The sequence below is a fragment of the Mustela lutreola genome, chromosome 1, assembly GCF_030435805.1.
Source record: "Mustela lutreola isolate mMusLut2 chromosome 1, mMusLut2.pri, whole genome shotgun sequence".
Lineage (NCBI taxonomy): Eukaryota > Metazoa > Chordata > Mammalia > Carnivora > Mustelidae > Mustela > Mustela lutreola.
The window spans coordinates 88,110,799-88,132,575 of record NC_081290.1 but is presented as its reverse complement, the minus strand read 5'-3'; the positions used below and the strand labels follow the sequence as shown (position 1 = coordinate 88,132,575).

The following is a 21,777-nucleotide window of genomic DNA, read 5'->3' as shown; positions in this document are numbered from 1 at the left end:
GCTTGTCCCTCAGATGCTGGTTTTAAAAGTTGGGGTGCCTGATGTGGGGTACAGACTCTCTTCTCCTCAGGGAGAAGCTGTACATTTTGAATTCTCTCCCAATTCTGGTTAACTGTGCTGGGATGAGATTTATGGTGAGGTTGTGTCTCTCCTTTTCCCTACCTTGCTTTGATATTGCTTCCCTCCTACTTGCCCAATGTGAGGGAGCTGTTCTGACAGTTTTCTTCAGAGAAAATTATTCTACAATCTGTAGGTTCAATGTGCCTGTAAGAGGAAGTCAGTTGAGGATCTATGTTCCATCTTGAACTGGAAACTCTCCAGTCCATTTTAATCAAAATTCTTCCATTTTAGCTATAGCTTATAAAGTTATATAAATATAAATAAAACTTTTCCATGAAATTTATCTGAACCTTTCAGTTTTAAATATCTTATCTCTGAACTCCTATATATTCTGCCCCTATATTACTACATTTATTTTTACATTTTTATTACTAAATTGTAAATTTATTCTTTTTTTTTTTACTTATTGCTTTTTGGACGATGACTTTCCTATAGTAATTAGTTAATATTTATTTGAGGGCGCCTGGGTGGCTCAGTGGGTTAAGCCGCTGCCTTCGGCTCAGGTCATGATCTCAGTATCCTGGGATCGAGTCCCGCATCGGGATCTCTGCTCAGCAGGGAGCCTGCTTCCCTCTCTCTCTCTCTGCCTGCCTATCTGTCTACTGTGAACTCTCTCTGTCAAATAAATAAATAAAATCTTTAAAAAAAAATATTTATTTGAAAACTGCAATCAATTTTTAAAAATTTTTTTCCCAAAAATGAAAGATACAGCTATCCTTCATATCTAGAAACAGTAAAATTTACTATTACAGAAATTTGGAGCATTTCTGGCTTCCTTAGCTATATGTTCTTTTATATAAACAATTATCTTGTTTAATCATTTATTGCTAGAATTTTAATTACCACACCTCCTATAGAACTGTGTACTTATAAACATAACTTGCATTTTTAGAAGCCAAGAACTTTTTTAATTATTATAGTATGTGACACAAAGTTTCATGTGTTCTTTTTTAAATAAAGGAATTATTTTTCCTTTCAGAATTTTAAAAACTCTTATTTTGAAATAATTATAGGCTCATAAGTTAGTTGAATAAGTAGTACAGAGAGATCATGTGTACCCATTACCCACCTTCCCTTAATGGTGCATTTAGTTAGTTAATTATAGAGAATTATCAAAACCAGGAAATTGACATAGGCACAATACTATTAAGTAGACCACAGAACTTAGATTTTATCAATTATCATTTATACTTCCTTTTTCATGTGTATGGTTATATGAAATATTTTCATATGTATATATGGATAAAATTACCACCACAAAATAAATATGTTCCATCGCTACAAGGAACTCCCTTAGGCTTTATCATCAAGTCTTCTCACCAACCTCTAGCAATCTCTATATATAATGTTTTCACTCTGAGAATGTTGTATAAATGGAATCATATATATACTATTTGGAAATTGGCTTTTTTCACTTACGATGATGACCTTGAGATTAATCCAAGTTCTTGAGTATATCAACAGTTTGTTCTTTTTTATAGATGAATAGTATTCCATTTAGTATATTATCACAATTTCTTTTATCCCTTTACCATTCAAGGACATTTGGGTTGTTTCCAATTTTGCCTGTTGTAAATAAAGCTGTAATGAACATACATGCATTTTTTATTGTTAACAAAAATATACGAAAGAAAATTTACTGTTTTAGCCAATACAATTTAGTTCTGTACAATTTAATGGTACTAAATACATTCACAGTGTTGGGCAACCATCACCATTATCCATTTCTGGAACTTTCTAAATCCTCATCATCACAAATAGAAGTTTTGTACTCACTAAACAATAGCTACTACTACTCCTTCTTTCCCCCAACCCTCAGGTGAGTAGTAGTCTATTTTTTGTCTCTCTTGAGTTTGCTAATTCTAGGTACCTCATATAAGTGGAATCATACAGTATTTGTCCTTTTGTGTTTTTGTCTTATTTCACATAGCATAATGTTTTCAAGGTTTGCTTATGCTATAACATGTATCAGAATTTCCTTTTTAAGGCTGAATAGTATTTTATTGTGTAGATACACTGCATTTTTTGTTTATCCATCTGATGATGGGCATTCGGCTTATTTCCATCTTTGAGCTATTGTAATTTAAAAAGAAACATTCAATTGATCTGGCAGTATTTCTGAAGACTATTTTTTCCTCACTGAATTATAGTTGCACATCTAGTATAACTTTATATACATTGGTCCTTTTTTCCTCCACTGCTCTATCAATCAGTTCCACACTCTTATTTACTGAGTAGCTTTTTAATGTCTTGATATTTTGCAATATGAACCTTCCAACTTTGTTTTTCTCTAGGAAGATCTTAGCTATTTTATTTTACTAATTTATGTATTTACATTTTATTTTCATAAATTTTAACTACAAAGTCAGGGTAATTTTTTGTAAGAAAGAAAATTAAGTAACTTCAGTTCTTTAAAAAGTTTTTTTTTTTTAAGATTTTATTTATTTGACAGAGATCACAAGTAGGCAGAGAGGCAGGCAGAGAGGGAAGCAGACTCCCTGCTGAGCAGAAAGCCTGACGGGGGCTCGATCCCAGGACCCTAGGACCATGACTGGAGCCAAAAGCAGAGGCTTTAACCCACTGAGCCACCCACGTTCCCCTAAAAATTTTAATTCCAGTATACTTAACATACAGTGTTACATTAGATTCAGGTGTATAGTATAGTGATTCAGTAGTTCTGTACATTTCTCAGTGTTCTTCAAGGTAAGTGTACTCTTAATCCCCTTCATCTATTTCACCCATACTCTTTCCCACTTCCCCTTTGGGAACCATCAGTTTGTTCTCTATAGTTAAGTGTCTGTTTTTTAGTTTGTGTCTTTTTTTCTTTGTTTATTTGCTTTCTTAAATGTCACATATGAGTGCAATCATATGGTCTTTCTCTTTGACATAGCTTGGCATTTTACTCTCTAGATTCTTTCATATTTTTGGAAATGGCAAGATTTTACTCCTTTTTATGGCTGAATAATATTCTAGCGAATGTGTGTGTATGTCTGTGTGTGTCTATACATACACACACCATTACCTTAGCCATTCAACTATCTCTGGATACTGGGCTGCTACCATACTTTGGCTTTTGTGAACAATACTACAGTAAACATAGAGGTGCATATATCCTTTTGAATTAGTGTATTCTTTGGGTGAATATACAGTAGTGGAATCAGTGGATCATGTGATAATTCTGTTTTTAATTTTGGGGGGAACCTCCATACTGTTCTCCACGGTGGCTGCACCGGTTTGCATTCCCACTGACAGTGCATCTTTTTCTTCACATCCTTGCCAACACTTGTTTCTTGTGTTTTGATTTTAGTTATTCTGACAGGTGTTAGGTGATACCTCATTGCAGTTTTGATTTGCAATTCCCTGATGATGAATGATGTTGAGCATTTGTTCATGTGTCTGTTGACCATCTGTATGTCTTTGGACAAATATCTATTCATATCTTCTGTCCATTTTTAAATGCATTACTACTTTTTTGAGTGTTGAGTTTTAGAAGTTCTTTTTGTATTTTGGAAACTAATACTTTATGGGATACGTCATTTGAAAATATCTTCTCCTGTTCAGTAGGTTGTCTTTTAATTTTATCATCTTTGCTGTGCAGAGCTTTTTATTTGGATGTCCCAATTGTTTATTTTTGCTTTTGTCTCCATTGTCTCAGAATTATCTAGAAAATATTGCTATGGCTAATACCAGAGAAATTACTGCTTGTGCTCTCTTCTAGGACCATTGTAGTTTCACGTCTCACATTTAGGTCCTTAATCCATTTTGAGTTTATTTTTGTGTATAGTATTATAATGTGGTAGTTTCATTCTTCTGCCTGTTGTCTGGTTTTCCCAACACCAATTGCTGAAGATACTGTCTTTTTCCCATTCTATATTGTTGCCTCCTTTGTTGAGGATTAATTGAGCCATATAATCATGGTTTATTTCTGGGCTCCATTCTATTTATCGATGCACTATTTTTGTGCCAGTATCTACTGTTTTGATTGCTTCATATTTTTAGTATATCTTCACTCCTGGGATTGTGATACCTCTAGTTTTGTTCTTTTTTGGATTACTTTGGTGGTTCATGGTCTTTTGAGGTTCCATACTAATTTTACAATAATTGTCCTCATTCTATGAAAAATGCTCTTGCTATTTTGATAGGGATTGCTTTAAATCTGTAGACTGCTTTGAGTAGTAACACATTTAATATTTGTCATCCTAACCCACGAGCATGGAATATTTGTTTGTGTCATCTCTAGTTTCTTTAGGGCTTATAATTTTCAAGAGTACAGGTCTTTCACCTCCTTGGTTAAGTTTATTCCTAGGCATTTGGATATTTTTGGTGTGAATGTAAATAGGATAGTTTTCTTAATTCCTCTTTCTGCTACTTCATTATTAGTGTATATAAATGCAATGCGTTTCTGTATATTGATTTTGTGTCTTGTGACTTTTCTGAATTCTTTTTTTTTTTAAGATTTTTATTTATTTTTAGAGTGAGACAGTTGGAGGGGAGGAGCAGAAGGAATGGGAGAAGAAAGGGGGAAGGAGTCTCAAGCAGTCTCTGGGGGTCTTTTATATATAGCACCATCTGCAAGTAGTGGAAGTTTTATTTCTTTCTTACCAATTTGAATGCCTGTTAATTCTTCTTCTTATCTGATTGCTGTGGCTAGGACTTCCAGTACTGTGTTGAATTAAAGTGGGAATGGACATCCTTGTCTTATTCCTGACCTTAGGGGCTAAACTATTAGCTTGTCACCATTGACTATGATGGTCTTTGTTATGTTGAAGCATGTTCCCTCCAAACCTACTTACTGAGGGTTTTTATCATGAATGGATGTTGTACTTTGTCAAATGCTTTATCTGCATCTATTGAAATGATTATTTTCTATTCTTTTATTGATATGTATTATGTTGATTGATTTATAAATATTGAATCACCCCTTACATCATAGGAATAAATCCCACTTGATTGTGGTGAAAGATTTTTTAATGTATTGTTGGATTCAGTTTGCTAAAATTTTGTTGAGAATTTTTGCATCTATGTTCATCTGAGATATTGGCCTATAGTTCTCTTTTTTCATAGTGTCTTTATCTAGTTTTGTTATCAGGGTAATGCTTGCTCAAAGAATGAATTTGAAAGCTTTCTCTTCCATGTTTTGGAATAGTGGAGAATGAGTATTAATTCTTCTTTAAATGTTTGGTAGAATCTGCCTGTGAAACCATCTGGTCCTGGACTTTTGTTTGTTGGAAGTTTTTAAATTACTGATTCAGTTTCCTTGCTGGTAGTTGGTCTGATAAAATTTTCTGTTTCTTCCTGTTTCAGTTTTGGGAGATTTATATGTTTCTAGGAATTTATCCATTTCTTCTCCATTGTCCTAATATGTTGGCATATAGTTTTTCATATATTCTCTTAATCCTTTGCATTTCTGTAGTGTTGATCCTTATTTCTCCACTTTCATATCTGATTTCGTTTGAGTCCTGTCTTTTTGTTCTTGATGAGTCTGGTTAAAGGTTTATCAATTTTGTTATCTTTTCAAAGAAACCAGCTCCTGGTTTTATGGATCTGTTCTGTTGTATTTTTAGTTCCTATTTCACTTATTTCTGCTCTAATTTTTATTGCTTCCTTCCTTCTGGTTTTGAGTTTTGTTTGTTTCTCCTTTTCTTGCTCCTTTATGTGTGTAATTAAGTTGTTTGAGATTTTTCTTCCTTAGGTAGGCCTGTATTACTATAAACTTCCCTCTTAGAACCTCTTTTGCTGCATTCCAAAGGTTTTGAACCATTGTGTTTTCATTTTCATTTGTCTACTGTATTTTTTAAATTTCTTATTTGATTTTTTTTGTTTGTTTGGTCAACCCATTCACTGTTTAGTAGCATGTTATTTAACCTCTATGTATTTGTGCTGTTTTCAGATTTTTTTTTTTTTTTGTGGTCGATTTCTTTTTTTTTTTTTTAAAGATTTTATTTATTTATTTGACAGAGATCACAAGTAGGCAGAGAGGGAGGCAGAGAGAGAGAGGAGGAAGCAGGCTCCCCGCCGAGCAGAGAGCCCGATACGGGGCTCAATCCCAGAACCCTGAGATCATGACCCGAGCTGAAGGCAGAGGCCTAACCCACTGAGCCACCCAGGCGCCCCTGTGGTCGATTTCTAATTTCACAATATTGTGGTCCAAAAAGATTCATTATATGACTTTGATCTTTTTTAATTTGTTGAGACCTCTGTTCTGTGGCCTAATAGGTGATCTGTTCTGGAGAATATTCCATGTGCACTTGACAAGAATGTATATTTGCCTTGGCTATTTTAGATTCCTTGTATTTCCATATAAATATTAAGTCTCACTTTCTTGGTTTTATGTCGCTTTCACCACATACACACATTTAAAATTTGAAAGTTTGAATGGGATTGCATTAACACTATAGATAATTGAATACTATGTTTTATAATTCATGAATGTAGTATATGCTTTATTAGGTCTTTCTTTTAGTAATGTTTTTGAGGAGGAGATACATATATTTCAGCACATCTGTTCCTAATTTTTTAATATTTTTGTGCTATTACAAATGATATTGTTGTTAAATTTTCCTTATCTGTCTGAGGATGTCATATAGAATACAATTTAATTTTTGTATATTAATCTTAACTACTAGTTACTATGTTCACCCATTCTAATACTTTATAGTCGTAGATTCTTTTGGATATTCTATTTATACACATATTTGTGAAAAGTTATAATTTTATGTCTTTATAATAATTTACTTCTTTCTTGTTAAATTTGTTAGAACATCCACTACACTACTGAATAGAAATGGCAGTATATATCCTAAGTCTCAAACTTAATCTCAAATTTAGTATTCTGTATTTTATCATTAACATACTAGCTGTGGTTGTTGTGACAAAGATACTCAGATGAAGGAAATTCTCTTCTAGTCTTACTTTTCTGGACACTATTTTTATTTCAGTTCTCTTAAATGATATTTATACATAATTGAATTGATACATGTAGTCTACATAAGTTTATTTTTTCTGTATGCAGTGAGTTACATTTTGTTTTTTAACATCAAGCCAGTCTTATATTCCTAATTTGGTCACACATGTTACCTTATATATATAACATTGATTTTATCAATATTTTATTAAAGTTTTTTGAATTTGTGTTTATCATAGATATTGGCCTATACTTGATCTTTCTAGTAATGTTAGTTTGGTGGCAGGGTTATGCTAGCTTTATAGAATGATTTTTGAAGTCTCCTTTCTTTTTCTTTTTTTTTTTCAAGATTTTATTTATTTATTTGGCAGAGAGGCAGGCAGAGAGAGAGGGGGAAGCAGGCTCCCTGCTGAACAGAGAGCCCGATGCAGGGCTCGATCCCAGGAACCTGAGATCATGATCTGAGCCGCTGAAGGCAGAGGCTTAATCCGCTGAGCCACCCAGGTGCCCCTCCTTTCTTTTTCTACTTTCAGATTGTTTGTATTTATTCCTTTAATATTTGGAATAATAAGACAGAAATGCTCTTTAGTCCTGAGGTTTCCTTCATGGGAAAGTTTTCAACTGCAGAATCATTTCCCATTATTTTTTACTATTTTTTAACTTGTCTCCCTTTCCTCCTCTTCTGGTATTCCTATTATGTACACATTAAATCATTTAATATTCAAAAAGTAATTGAGTTTCTGTTTACTTTTTTTTTTTTTTTTAAGATTTTATGTATTTGAGAGAGAGGCGGCGATAGCAACAGAGAGCATGAGCAGGGAGGAGAGGGAGAGGCAGGCTCCAGTCCCCACTGAGCAGGGATCCCAATGACCATGGGATCATGACCTGAGCCAAAGGCAGACAGATACTCAACCGCCTGAGCCACCCAGGCACCCCCACTCATTTACTTTTTATTCAGCCTTTTTTTGTTTTGTGTTTTAATGTCATTGTTTCTCTGGAATTTACTTTAGGGTATATTTAAGTTCATTGATCTTTGGTGTCTTTTTAAGCCCAGCTAGTGAATTTTTCATTTCATGTATTTTTCAATTGTAAAATTTATGTTCTAGCATTTGGTTCTTTTTTTTTTTTTTTTTTTTTTTGCTTTTTAAATTGTTTTGTTTTTACAGTTTACATTTCTCAGATTCTCTGTTTCCTCACTGTGTTCAACTTGTCCTTTAAATCTTGGACTTATTTATAATTGTGAATTCCATCATCTCTGTCATTTGCTTTTCTGCTTCTGTTGAGTTTTTTTTTCTGCCCATCATAAAATAGGTAACATTTTCATGGTTTTTTTGCATGCCTATTCATTTTTTATTTATGCTGGATTGGGTTTTGTTATTTTTGTTTATTTTTGTTTCAAGTTTTTATTTAAATATTAGTTAACATAAAGTGTAATATTAGTTTCAGGAGTAAAATTTCATAATTCATCACTTACATGTAACACTCATTGCTCATCACAATAAACACCCTCCTTAATATCCCATCCCCCACCTCCCTCTAGCAACCCTCAGTTTTTTGTCTTTGTAGTTAAGAGTCTGTTTCATGGTTTGCCTTCTTTTTTTTTCCTGCCCTATGTTCATCTATTTTCTTTCTTAAATTCCATATATGAGTAAAATCATATGGTATTTGTTTTTTGTGACTGACTTATTTCACGTAGCATAATACACTCTAGCTCCATCCATCGTGTTGTTTTAGGCAATGTTGAATTTTGTTCTGGAATAGAATTAATTTACTTGTGGATATTCTTGAATCTTTCAAGACTTGCTTTCCAGCTTTGTTAGGGCATGTCTAGAGTGGTCCTTAAAACAAGGCTAGATTGGTCCAAAATCTAAGTCCTGGTCTTTTTAGGATTTCTACCGAGTTTCCAGGGTGTTCAGTAAGGTTTCTCTACTCTGCCTTGTTAGAATTTGAGCATCTACATCAAAAATTAATGATGTACTATATGTTGGCTAACTGAACATAAAAAAAAAAAGAATTGGAGCATCTTCTAATCTTAGACAAGCTTTTGTGGTTGTTTAGATCACAATTTATAAGGATACATGCCTTCCCTATTAGTAGTTCTTTGATTAGCCTCGTGGAATCTCACCTCTAAATAACCACAGCTTAGTATTCAGCCGAAAATAGAAAAGAAAAAATGACAGTCTTTTATACATATTTCTGTAGCTCCTTACTATACCACTCTCTTTTCTCCACAGTGCTGCACCACAAATTTCACTTGTTTCAGTAACATTGAAACTCTCTCTTGCTTTAACTCAGTGAGGTGGCTTTGCCCTAGGACTCACCTTATTTCTGTTCATTTTCTTGTGTCTTATTTCTATATTGCCTGTTCTTCACTGCTCAACTTTTATGGTTATAAGAGACTAATCTGGTACCAGTTACTCAAAGCTGGAAAGCAGATGTCTTGTTATATGCATTTTGAAGCTATGGAATTATTAAATGGATCAAATTTGGTTGTTATATCTTCTTATGGAGTGAAGTCCTGTCATGAAATTTATCTCTATTTATGTTATCTCTATTTATATATATCTCTATATCTTTTTCTTTAAGATCCCATTTTTTAATACATAAAGGTAGCTTTATTTTTTCTTTTTCTTTAATATCTTAATTTTGTGTGTGTTTTTTTTTAGTGTTCCAAGATTCATTGTTTATGCACCACACCCAGTTCTCCGTGCAATTTGTGCTCTCTTTGATACCCACCCCAGACTTACCATCCTCTCACCCGCTCCCTTCCAAACCCTCAGTTCTTTTCTCAGAGTCCGTAGTCTCTCATGCTTCATCTCCCCATCTGATTTACCCCAGTTCACTTTCCTTTCCTTCTCCTAATGTCCTCCATGTGATTTCTTATGCTCCACAAGTGAGTGAACCCATATGATAATTGACTTTCTCTGCTTGACTTATTTCACTTAGCATAATCTTCTGGTCCCATCCATGTTGATACAAAGTTGGGTATTCATCCTTTCTGCTGGAGGCATGATATTCCATTGTATATATAGGCCACATCTTCTTTAACTGTTTGTCTGTTGAAGTAAAAAAAATCCTCAAACTCAACACCCCAAAAGCAGATAATCACATCAAAAACAAGCAGAAGACATGAACAGACACTTCTCCAAAGAAGACACACAATAGTTAACAGACACATGAAAAAATGTTCGTCATCATTAGCCATCAAGGAAATTCAAATCAAAACCTCATTGAGATACCATCTTACACCAGTTAGAATGGCCAAAATTATCAGGACAGGAAACAAGCATTGGAGAGGATGTAGAGAAAGGGGAATCCTCTTAACATCGTCAGTGGGAATGCAAGTTACTTTGGAACTCTTTATTCTACAGGGAAACTCTGGCATTTAAATATCATTTAAAAGGCCTCTGTGGAGTGCAAGAATTGATTCAACCAACTATTTTTTTTTTTTTTTTTTTTCTCAAAGATTTTATTTATTTATCAGAGAGAGAGGGGGGCAGAGAGCAAGTACAGGCAGACAGAATGGCAGGCAGAGGCAGAGGGAGAAGCAGGCTCCCCGCCGAGCAAGGAGCCCGATGCGGGACTCGATCCCAGGACGCCAGGATCATGACCTGAGCCGAAGGCAGCCGCTCAACCAACTGAGCCACCCAGGCGTCCCGATTCAACCAACTATTAATGTCATTTGCAAGTTCTCTTTAAATTCTGAATCCCAGGGAGTTTCACTGCCCTAAATTAAATCAGCCTACACCTTAGTTTTCACCTTGTTGTCCTCAGTATAAAGCACTAACAGCTTCAGTATAATAAAACACATTTTATTCTCACAACCTCAGTGATGTTGAGATCTTAACTTTGATTTTAGGCCTAGAGGTAATGACAGGTGGTAGAGGAGAGTTCTGAGGAAAATTTCCCTTAATTTTTAAGTTACTGGAACGTTTTTAAGCAGAAGAGTGATTTTTCTTCAAAAAGGATGCTATTAAAGAAAATGAGGTTGGCTCTGTCAATAGATGTTTAAAATTCTCAGCCTTCTATAACTGGCAAAATCTGATTTTGGTGGTCTATTTCTTGTGGCTATTTCTGGCATGATTAATATGTTTGAGCCAGAAAAGAGATAGCATACTCAGAACACATCATGGAGGATCTAATAAAGAGACAATTTACCAAACTCTAATCATGGTACAGGGAAGCTGCAAGGGATAATGCAGTTCCTTGGAGCTAGTATTGGTTGAAGTCCCTAGGGCTGAAGGGAGGAGTGGAAAGAAAATTTAGCAGAACCTAGAAGGAAAAAGTCTTGAGAGAAACTGGGTTTTTTGGTTGGGAGGTAAAGCCATCCAGAGACTACTTCACATGTTGAGTCATGTGATTTTCTGTCATCTTTTCTGTCCTCCAGACATCCTACCAGAGCTCCCCAATAGTGGGAGCCATTGGAAAGCCAGAGGGCAGGGGAGAACTTTGGTATATGTTATACAAGTGAGCCTCCTGACAGCAAGTTGTAAGATGCTGGAGAATGGATAGAGAGGCACACCAATTATATGAAGTGTTTCAAGTTTGACATCTTGTTTAAGGCATAACCTGAAGAAGGAAAGTAGTGTGATTTGGTGAGATTAGCTCAAACTAGAACTAAGGATCCAATCCGCTTATGAAAGGAGAAAGCAAGAACTTTGAGAAGCCCATTTCCCTATTCCACATACCTCTCCAGGAGAAGAGTGGGTTTTGGAAGCATCTTAACTATCTTATGAGTTCACATGAGTTCAGAAATGTTTTACTCTCTGCTATTCCTAGAACAATAAATGGCTGGGCTTATTTTTATTCATCAATTTTATTAAATAATTTTATTAACTGATCTACATACATATTTAACAATTCCATATAAAAAATAAATACTTTGGGTTAAATAAGTGAGTTTTTAGAGCCCCTAGGGCTTACAAAAAGAATCTTAAAAGATCCATATTTGCCATATGAAGTATAAGAATAATAATTACAAAAGGTAGCAAACCATACATCAAAAAATAAATATAGATTTTAAATATTTAAATAAATAGAAAGTCTGGTACATTTAAATAGGAGGTGCTTAATTATTAAGTCAGTGTTGAGAAGATGCTTTGACAAAAAGTAATCCATTTGTTCAGAAATTCTGTAATGGTTACTGTCTCGTCATCATATTCACATTTGAAACTTGTTTCAGATCCCTATAAAAGAAAAATTTTTAATTTTTTTAGTTCAAGGTAGTTTCCCATATATATTTATTCCAAGTTGAGTAATTTATGACTGATGCCCTTTATTTTCAAGTATGTTTAATACATTAATCACATTTCCTTGAAATGATTGAAATGGTATGCCAAAAAATTATATGTTGATAACAAGTGATAGTAACATATACACTAAGATTTTCCTCATTTGTCAATTCTGCCCATCTCAGTGAATACAAGAATTCTTTTTCCTGGATTGTATACAGGTAAACATTTTAAGTAAAAACAGTTCTAGACAAATATTTCATTAAATGCTGCATTCAAAATAAAATTATTAAACCTCTCTTCCCCTGGGCCTATATCTATTTATAGGTTACATGTATACAGTCATTTACATATTATACTTCTTTTTCAGATCTTAAACCTCTTACTAACTTTAGTGAATCTCCTCATAGTTCCCCAAAGCAAAATAGAACCAGCCCAGAGTAAGTTAGGATAAGCTTTTGTTTGGAAAAAACTTATGTGAAGAACATTTTCATAAATTCTCATACCCATTCCCACTCCACGTTAGTATTAATGCAGGTAAGTTTCCCAAATTTTAAAAGTCTAAACATTAGAAATTTTGTTCTGTGAACTGACTTTTTTAGAAATTAACGTCCTCTGCTGGTAGGAGCTATTTCAACTCTGCCTCTAGCTGACAAAATATTATGAAATATAACAAGATAAAAGAGAGCACTTTTTCAAACTGAGGTAATTTCCTACCATGGAAATATAAACCTAGTAAGATAAGTATTTTCTTTAAATAAACCGTTGTAGTGTTATATACCCTCTTACATATAATTATTTGAATATTACAACCTCTTGGGAAGGTGTAAATTTTTTAAATTAGCTTTAAATTTTTTTAAATTTTAATTAAAATTTTAAAATAGCTGACATTTTCTGACTTGCACATAGTTTTATCTTAATTTTACATCAAGAATTAATGAGTTTTCTGATGGTCAAAAATTTTGTAACAGACCTTTGACATTGTTTTTATCTACCAATGTTTAGATGACATTGATTTCAATGTATTTTTTAAGTAGATTAAAAGAAACAGTCTACTAATACAATGACTTATTTGGAAACAACTGGAATTACATAATTTTAGAAACTTGGCTCTACTGTAATTAAAATTATGCTATTTTGGAGGCCTATTAACTCATGAAATTTGTACTTCGTCAGATGGGATGAGAAAAGAGAGTCATGAATCTCTTCACATCACCCGAGTCTCTTGTATATTTAGTATTTCCTGTGCATTTAAAAATACTTAAGTTCTTAAAAGTATTATCTCTAAATAAGGAGTTAATTGTCTAGCCCACTGGCGATTTTAGTTTTCATTTTTTTTTTTTAGGTAAATCTCTTAATCCTTCCACCAAATAATAGGAAAACTGCATTTTAAAATCCTTTCAGGTAATTAGATTGGCTATTCTAGAAAATGATCTGAAAGAATTAGAAAATATGTATCAAAATCTATCCGCTTTCTGCGAAATTCAGTTGTCTTTTCCCATTCCCAGTTTTGTATTAATGTGACAAAGAGGTGACAGAGTGCTGGGTTATGGGCTTATCTCTAGGTGGATGGTAGGCAGAAACCCTCTAAATTATACTCCCCTGTTCCATAGTGTATCATCTAACATAAAAATGATACATGTTCACATTGGTCTTAAAATGCATGAGAACTTCACAAATTATAAAAATGTTATATCACTTTAAAATGATCTTCCATTTATTTTGTTTTCAGGAGAGCAAATAAAGTAATGCCTTACCTTTAGTTTCAGAAGTGTTACATTGATATTGCTCATTAGTTCCTTGATGTCTGTCAAGTGAAAGTTTTTGCTTTGAGCTAAATATAGCACTTCCTCCAAAAGTTTGAGTTCTTCTGCTAGACATTGAAGATGAGTCAATTCTGTGGCCTTGAATAATAATAAAAATAGTTGTCAGGTCAGTTTGCCCTAAAGGTCAGAACCAGAAATTAGTCTCTAGTGAGAATAGTTTTTTATTATTCTTCCTATTGTCAGCATTATTTTAAATATGGACCAATGTAGCTCATAAGACTGGAAAAACTGGAATCATCTACCCATGTTTAGCATTAAATGTTACATACTGAGAGGGGCCTGGGTGGCTTAGTCAGTTAAGTGGCTGCCTTCAGCTCAGGTCATGATCCCAGGGGTCTGGGATCGAATCCCATGTTGGGCTCCTTGCTTACTAAGGAGGCTGCCTCTCCCTCTGCCCTTCCCCCTGCTCATGCTTGCTTCCTCTCTCTAAAATGACTGACTGAATGAATGTTAAATGATAAGTCAATAATTTCAACTTAATTTGGCTTTGCCCAAAGTCAACATTTCTGTACCCAAATGCAAATCACAGATATAGGTAGAATTCTTTTCCCCTCTGTGTAGAAATTATTAGAATCAGAGCAGTCATAGCATGGAAGTATAGGATCACATTTTATAATTCTAACATTTAATCTAAGAGTTGAGAATTATAGAATGTTAAGGACAGAGGAGCTCTTAGATACTGTCACAATCCCAGCATTTTAGAGATTAGGGAATTTTATTTTATTTTATTTTATTTTTTTTTTTTTTTACCATATAGTAATGAGTCTCAATATAGCAAGTCATATAAGTGTCCTAATTTTTTACGTTTCTATAAGTATATTAAGATACATTAAAAAATTATGTGTCCCAACCAAATTAAAAAAGAGTAGAATATTTGAAGGAATTTTTGGTGGCCCTCCTGACTTAAACCTATATACTTCCTCACCCATGTGATCTGTTATAATGATAGTATTTCATATTTTTCTGGTACATTGTAATTTTATTATAAATATATAATATATTACTTATTTCAGGGGTACTTGCCTGTGATTTATCAGTTTTATACAATTTACAGCTCTCATCATAGCACATTATAATTTTAAAGTGTCTACTCCCAAACAAGCCCATTTAAGTCTCACAGCCACCTCTTGAGATAGCAATGCAGTGCTGTTATCTCCATTTTACAAAGAAGGAAAATAAATCTCAGAAGTGTTTTCCCAAAGTCACATGATTAGGTGGAGCCAAGATTAAATTTTAGTTCTTTTTCTTTATAGCTCTAACATAGCATCCTTTGAATTAAATGTTTTTATAACTTCCTGAAATTTTTTTGCAAAATAAAGTGGGGGTAAAATGAGCAAATGAGTGGAGCTTATCACATTACTTTGGGTTTCAAATAGATTTTGAGATGTGATTTAGAAACTGTTAGATTTCAAAGAATTTCACCATCCTCTAAATTATGCACGTGATCTCATGTTCTCTTTCTAGAAATCTGTAAAGTGTGATTTAGGACTATACCACACAAATTTTATGACATTTCTATCTACTGGCCTTTTAACTTGTTACTACAAATTCAGGGCTTAACTTTTTGGAGCTGTTTTCCTCAGAAAACAGTCCAGTGTCTTTATGAAGCTAGAGTTAAGAGTTATGTGGCTCTTAAGTTAAAGAAGCATCTCAAGTTATTTTCATCTTTTGAAAAAGTAGTTTGAAGTTTGAAGAATAATTTCAGTTAATAAGAGGTCAATGAGATTACATCCATGACCTTTAAATTCCATTTTTTTTTTTTTCTGGGCTTGATTCACCCTGGGACAAACTCTTTTCAGCACAAAGTTATATGCATTCTCTGTTGACTGGCACAACTACTAAGAAACTTTATATTTCTAGTATAGCCGTAGGAGCTTAGATGATTTATGTTTATCTGAATATCCAAATGACCAAATCTTGGAAAACAAGTCATATAGCATCATAAGTCTCTAGGTCTTTTGGCATAAAAGATGTGTAAGTCCAAATTTTTACTTTATATTCTGAGGGAGAATTTTGTTTTTACTAATACCTAATGTTTATATGGTATTTATCCTATATCAGACACGATTTTGAGTACTTTGCATTTACCTGTTAATCCTCACAAAACTATATGAACTATAAATAACTATCACTCATATAAGTAGATAAGAAACTGAGTCAGAGTAGGCAACTTGCTCAAGGTCACAAACGCTAAGACATAGCTGGGATTCCAGTTCAGATAATCTGGTCCTAGGGGCCATGCTATTGGTCATTACTATGCTGCCTCTCAAAGGTAGGCCCTTAGGAATTTTTCCTAAAACAATGAAGGATTTTTAAAAATAGGAAATCAACTTTGATAATTTGCATGGTAAAATGATATAATCAAATATCTCTCAAGTTTTAAATTTTTAAATAAAAATAAGTCGATATAATCTTTTAAAATTGTCCCATCAATAAACTGGGAATATTATTCTTGTCTCTTCCCACTTCCTTTTCCAAAACACACGCAAATACATACAGAAAAATATATATGCAAAGCTATTTTACAGAAGCTTCCTTACCAAATTTTTAAAAAAATATTGAAGTTACTGATGCTTTTCAGATGAGGTGCTATTAATCTAATCAGTTACAAATTTTCATACAACTTTGAATTTTATTAAGACATAAATTGAATGTAGAAAGTTGTACTTACCTTCTTGGGCATGTAGAATTTAAACGTGAGCATCCTGGGGCTCTCATAATTCTGAGAAAGCATAATATATTTTCATTAAAAAATGAACTCCAGTTCAAAAAATTATATATAATAATTTTGGTAAGAAAGGGAATATACTTACTTTAATTCCATTCAAGAGCAACTGTAAGTCCAGCAGCAATTGCTCCAGCTGTTGCTGTGCTTCCTTCGTAGAGCTTGAAGTAGTAGGTGCACTGTTTGCGAAGAGTGCGAGAGTCAGTACTATGCAAGACAAGAGTTGCATTTTGTACATTGTGGCAGGAGTTGAGGTTACTGTGAGTAGTGATTACAGAGGCTGATAGGAAGCACTTGAACAAGAGAAGCAATTTATACTCTTAATTCTGGAAAAATATTTATGGGGGTGTCAAAATGTTTTACATATTACACATATTTTCAAAGATTCTACCTGTGTGGCAAAAAGCATTACCTTTATTTTTCCTCTTCTGATGACTCTTTGGAATTTCTTTAAACCCCCATAAACTGACTGAATGGATGTAGGTAAAATCCCTGTTGGTTATATGAGCCCACACTTAGGTGGCTGTTGTAATTCATACAACTAACGCCTTCTGTATGAAACAATTTTTCCTCCCTCTTTCTTTAAGGGGGTGGGGATGCAAAAGTGGCTCATGAAAATTTTCTCTTTGTCATAAAACTATGGTGAACATGTGGAGCACTATGGTGTGGTGGACAAGAGTAAATAGTAGAAAAGAATAAATTTTTAGATTTGTTGATTAAACAGGAAGAATACTGGTTTCCTGTTTAGGATGGTTTTACCTTTTGATCTACACAATGACTGAGCTAATGCATACATGATAGATTACTTCTTACACAATCAGCTAGAAAAATTAAGGCTAGAATGCATGAATGCTCATTGAGCTTGAGGTACTGTTTTATGCTATTTTAATTTGAATATTATATCTATTTTAATATCTTAATAGCTGTTGTACATTTTTTTAATGGGCATGGTGTTTAACAAATACCCAGAGAAGGGCTTGCATGAAAGGGTACAAATGCTAGTTTTGGGGAGGAGGGTTTGGACAAATGTATTTTTGCTGCTTTATTATTTTTGCTGGGCATCAAGGGAATGTAAGGTGAGTTAAAATGTCACAACAACCAGGGTGGTTTTACTTCCTCTTGGTCTCAGGGATCAGCCAAGCTATTAAATATTTTTCCCACTTTATATCCATTTCACTTCTCTCTCTCTCTCTCTCTCTCTCTTAAACAGATTGTTTATATTTCTTTAAATATGAGGCATAAAATAAAAACAATAGGGATGGCTGCATAGTATTCCTATTTATTTATTTATTATTTTTTATAAACATATATTTTTATCCCCAGGGGTACAGGTCTGTGAATCACCAGGTTTACACACTTCACAGCACTCACCAAAGCACATACCCTCCCCAATGTCCATAATCCCACCCCCTTCTCCCTAACCCCCTCCCCCCAGCAACCCTCAGTTTGTTTTGTGAGATTAAGAGTCACTTATGGTTTGTCTCCCTCCCTATCCCATCTTGTTTCATTTATTCTTCTCCTACCCACTTAAGCCCCCATGTTGCATCACCACTTCCTCATATCAGGGAGATCATATGATAGTTGTCTTTCTCTGCTTGACTTATTTCGCTAAGCATGATACGCTCTAGTTCCATCCATGTTGTCGCAAATGGCAAGATTTCATTTCTTTTGCTGTGAAGTGTGTAAACCTGGTGATTCACAGACCTGTACCCCTGGGGATAAAAATATATGTTTATAAAAAATAATAAATTAAAAAAAAAAACAATAGGGATCACCAAGTTTGTTTGTAGGTATCTTACTAACTGAAATTTCTGGACACTATTTGTACATACTAAAGGAGAAAGAGAATATGATGTGGCTAGCTTGAGGTGTACCAATACTGGCCTAAGTATTGTGGCTGCGGCTGAGAAAGGCATGGTAGTAAATAGACCAGGAGGCTGAGGCAGGTCATGTGGTGGGGGTGTTTGTGTGTGCATGTGACTTGTGGAGTAAGAGCAGGCCTCAGAGCAGGCATATTTGGGCTCATTTATTCCAAGATGATTCTTATTATACAGAGGTCAGAATTGAATGGACAGAAGTTACTTAAAAAGGGTATCCATTATAATTTTTAGAGCACCTTTTATGAAAAAATGAATAAAGTACTACAAACAACTCATGACACATATTGAGAAAAGGATTTGCATCCAATAGTACAGATGCTAGTTTTATAATAGACTTTATATGTGCGCTGTGTAAACCAGTTCATAAGTTTCAACTTGCTAAGTTTTTACCTCTTTAATAGACTTAGGTTTATCCACTACAGCATCTGGGATACTATGAGTGTAAAATAATAATTCTTAAATAAGATCAGATCAATATTCTGATATTAGAATATCAATAGAGTGGGTAGGATAATACTTAGGACATGTGTTAATGTGTCCTCAGTATAATGCACTAACAGCTTCAGTATAATAATGGTATGGGTATATACTTGTAATTTAAATTGGAGAGAATTGAGGAAACCCTCGAGATTGCTTGTAACTCCTCCAATTTTACTACCTTATACTTTGTGTCTAGTCTTTAAAAAGACATTTCTCTAGCACCTTGGGTATACAGAAAGGGAGAGAAAAGAACAATGTGAACACACACAGTCTAGTTTAAACCTTATAATGAACTTGTAATGATTCCCATTTTGCAGATTAGAAAACTGAATCTCAGATACGTTAACTAATTTGTCGTATGTCATGAATCCTTTATTGCCAGAAAGTGGCAGAACAAGGATTCGAAACCAGAATATTCTGACTGCAAAGTCCACCATTGTATTCTTTCTTAATGAAACTGATGTGCATTATGAAAGATGTGTATATAGACAAGTGTAATCTCAGTAAAACATAAAAATTACTGCTTCAGGAGAAGTAGATATAAAGAATTTTGAAGAATCTGACTTCAAACTGGATTTTGACAACATGGTTAAACTGTAGATATGTAAATTTAGGATGAGGAGAGTGGTAGGCAGTAATGGTTAACCATTCAAAGGAGCATTTGTACTACAAAAAAAAAAAAAAAGGAAAAATGGTTTGGTTTAGTACTATTTATGCATCAGGTAACATTCTGAAGAATATAAAATATCTTTGTAAAATTTAAAAACAAGCATTAAATAGTTCCTTAGATGGAAAAAAAAAATGAAGGAAAAGACAGATTAGAGATCAGTGATCTTTCAGAAGAGATTAGAGACAAGTTAGGAACAAATTACCACGATCTTTTCTTTTTATTACTAAAAAGTACAAAATCTTTCTCTGTACCTTTCAAATCAAACTAAGCATTAGTTCTAAGTGAAAGGCTATTTAATGATCTGTGGATCAACTTTGTTGTACTTGTTTTGCTTCTCTGAAGACTTCAGTATTTCATCCCAGCATCATCAGCTCAGACCCTTCCAGAATGGAAGAATTCAGGCCCACACATTTTTCTGTGTGGGGGCTTTTCCAATGAGGCCTTTGATGTTCTCATAGTCTTGATATTTCTAGTTCTCCAGCTATTTCCATTAGAGAATGGGTCAGTATATGGCTACATTGATGGGACCCTGTAGAAGGTAAGCCCCGGGCTTATCCCTATTATATAGCAGGCTCCATTATGAAGCTGGACTGCTAATTTCTTTCTATAAATGCTTGGGGATAAAACTACCATACACTGTGGCATACTTTCACTTTTTAACATGTTTGACGTATCAGCTGGCTTCTCTGGCTGTAGTGGTGATAAAATCAGTAAGAGACTGCAGGCTACTGCAGTTGTCACATCCCCTACTTCCCCTTTGAAAATAAAATTCTGTTCAATAAGAAGCTATTTTCATTGCTAAACATTGTGACTCAGCCTCTTAGACTCAAGAGTAGCCCAAGTTCTTTTAAAAGAAAAGCCCTAGTCTCTGAAGCTGCCTACCAAAGAGATTGGTCAGTCAGTTGCACACATTGTCCATTCATCAAAGCTGACTTTCAAGGACTCCACTTCCTGCAAGAATGTTTTCTTCCTGACCCTTTCTCATTGCTTTATAAAACTTTAATTTAGACTGATGTTTCATGCCTGTATTAGTGTCTACAGGCCTCTTGGCTTTTCAAGACACAGTTGTCTCCCTTTGAAATTAGGATATTGAGGAATAATCTCCATACCATCCAGAGAATATTCAGCTGAGAGCTCTGTGCTTCCCGTGAAAACCTGAATTTCTTCAGGCATAGGCTGGTGCCCAGTCTTAGTCTTTATCAGACCTCTGGCCCTCTATGATGTGATAATACTGTAAATCTATCTGTGGATCACAGTTATGCCTCATTCATGTGTGCTTTTCTTCCATGTGGGCAATTTTAATGTTCATAATCTTTTGGGATGGAAAAATTGTTTCCTTAGTACTTTTAGTTTTACAAAGTGTTTTCAAATTCATTATCTCATTGAGTCACATTTTACTGATAAGAAATTTAACATTTGTACAGGTTAAATAACTTGCCCAATAACACGTTCTTAAGGTAGTGGTGAAGTTAGAGCAAAACCCCAAGACTTCCTGACCCCTAATGATCATGTGTATTTCCGGTATAAAATAGTGATGCTAAATTCTAGGTGCATTAGGCTATATAGAGAAGGCTGAATTAGTTTGTGCCTGCTGTTCCATCTCATTTCACTCTATCAGTGATAACTGATGAGTCAGGCAAGGCATCATCCACCTTCGCCTAACCAATACCTTGCCTGAGCAGTTTTAGGGTTTCTAAGAAGTTAGAGCAGCTTAATTCACACAGCTACAGAAGCTAGGTTCTCTCTCTCTCTCTCTCTCTCCTTCATCTCTTTCTGGGGTCTTTTAAAAGCAGTAGAGAACTTGATGTTTCCTAACACTTCTCCTGTATGTGAAGTAAGAAAATAATTGCATCTACTGTGGATTTAAGTTGCATTGTACTTTTAGGAGTACAGTATTCTAAAGCTGACATGAGATATCACACACTAGGCAGTTGTCTGCGT

At 34.3% G+C, this 21,777-nt stretch overlaps 2 protein-coding genes across 4 annotated transcripts in view; one reads left to right on the top strand and one right to left on the bottom strand.

Annotated features, from left to right (window-relative positions):
• The window catches only part of ADAD1 (adenosine deaminase domain containing 1), a 111,336-nt gene that overhangs the window by 69,524 nt on the left and 20,035 nt on the right, over nucleotides 1–21,777 (top strand). The gene's annotated exons all lie outside the window — the stretch shown is intronic.
• On the bottom strand, nucleotides 11,831–17,044 carry IL2 (interleukin 2). Its single transcript, XM_059169024.1, has 4 exons — nucleotides 16,895–17,044; nucleotides 16,753–16,803; nucleotides 14,013–14,159; nucleotides 11,831–12,210 (listed from the first exon to the last, which is right to left on the bottom strand). Exons 1-4 carry the CDS (start codon nucleotides 17,042–17,044, stop codon nucleotides 12,100–12,102), a joined length of 459 nt encoding a protein of 152 aa, XP_059025007.1. The 3' UTR covers nucleotides 11,831–12,099.

What these genes read in the sequence shown, in the direction of transcription:
- IL2 (XM_059169024.1), bottom strand. Translation starts at nt 17,044, where the DNA reads ATGTACAAAATGCAACTCTTGTCTTGCATAGTACTGACTCTCGCACTC. An exon ending in TGCTCTTGAATGGAATTAAA is followed by an intron (nt 16,804 to 16,894) that starts GTAAGTATATTC and finishes ATGCTTTCTCAG; the next exon opens with AATTATGAGAGCCCCAGGAT. An exon ending in TAACACTTCTGAAACTAAAG is followed by an intron (nt 12,211 to 14,012) that starts GTAAGGCATTAC and finishes TTTCTTTTATAG; the next exon opens with GGATCTGAAACAAGTTTCAA.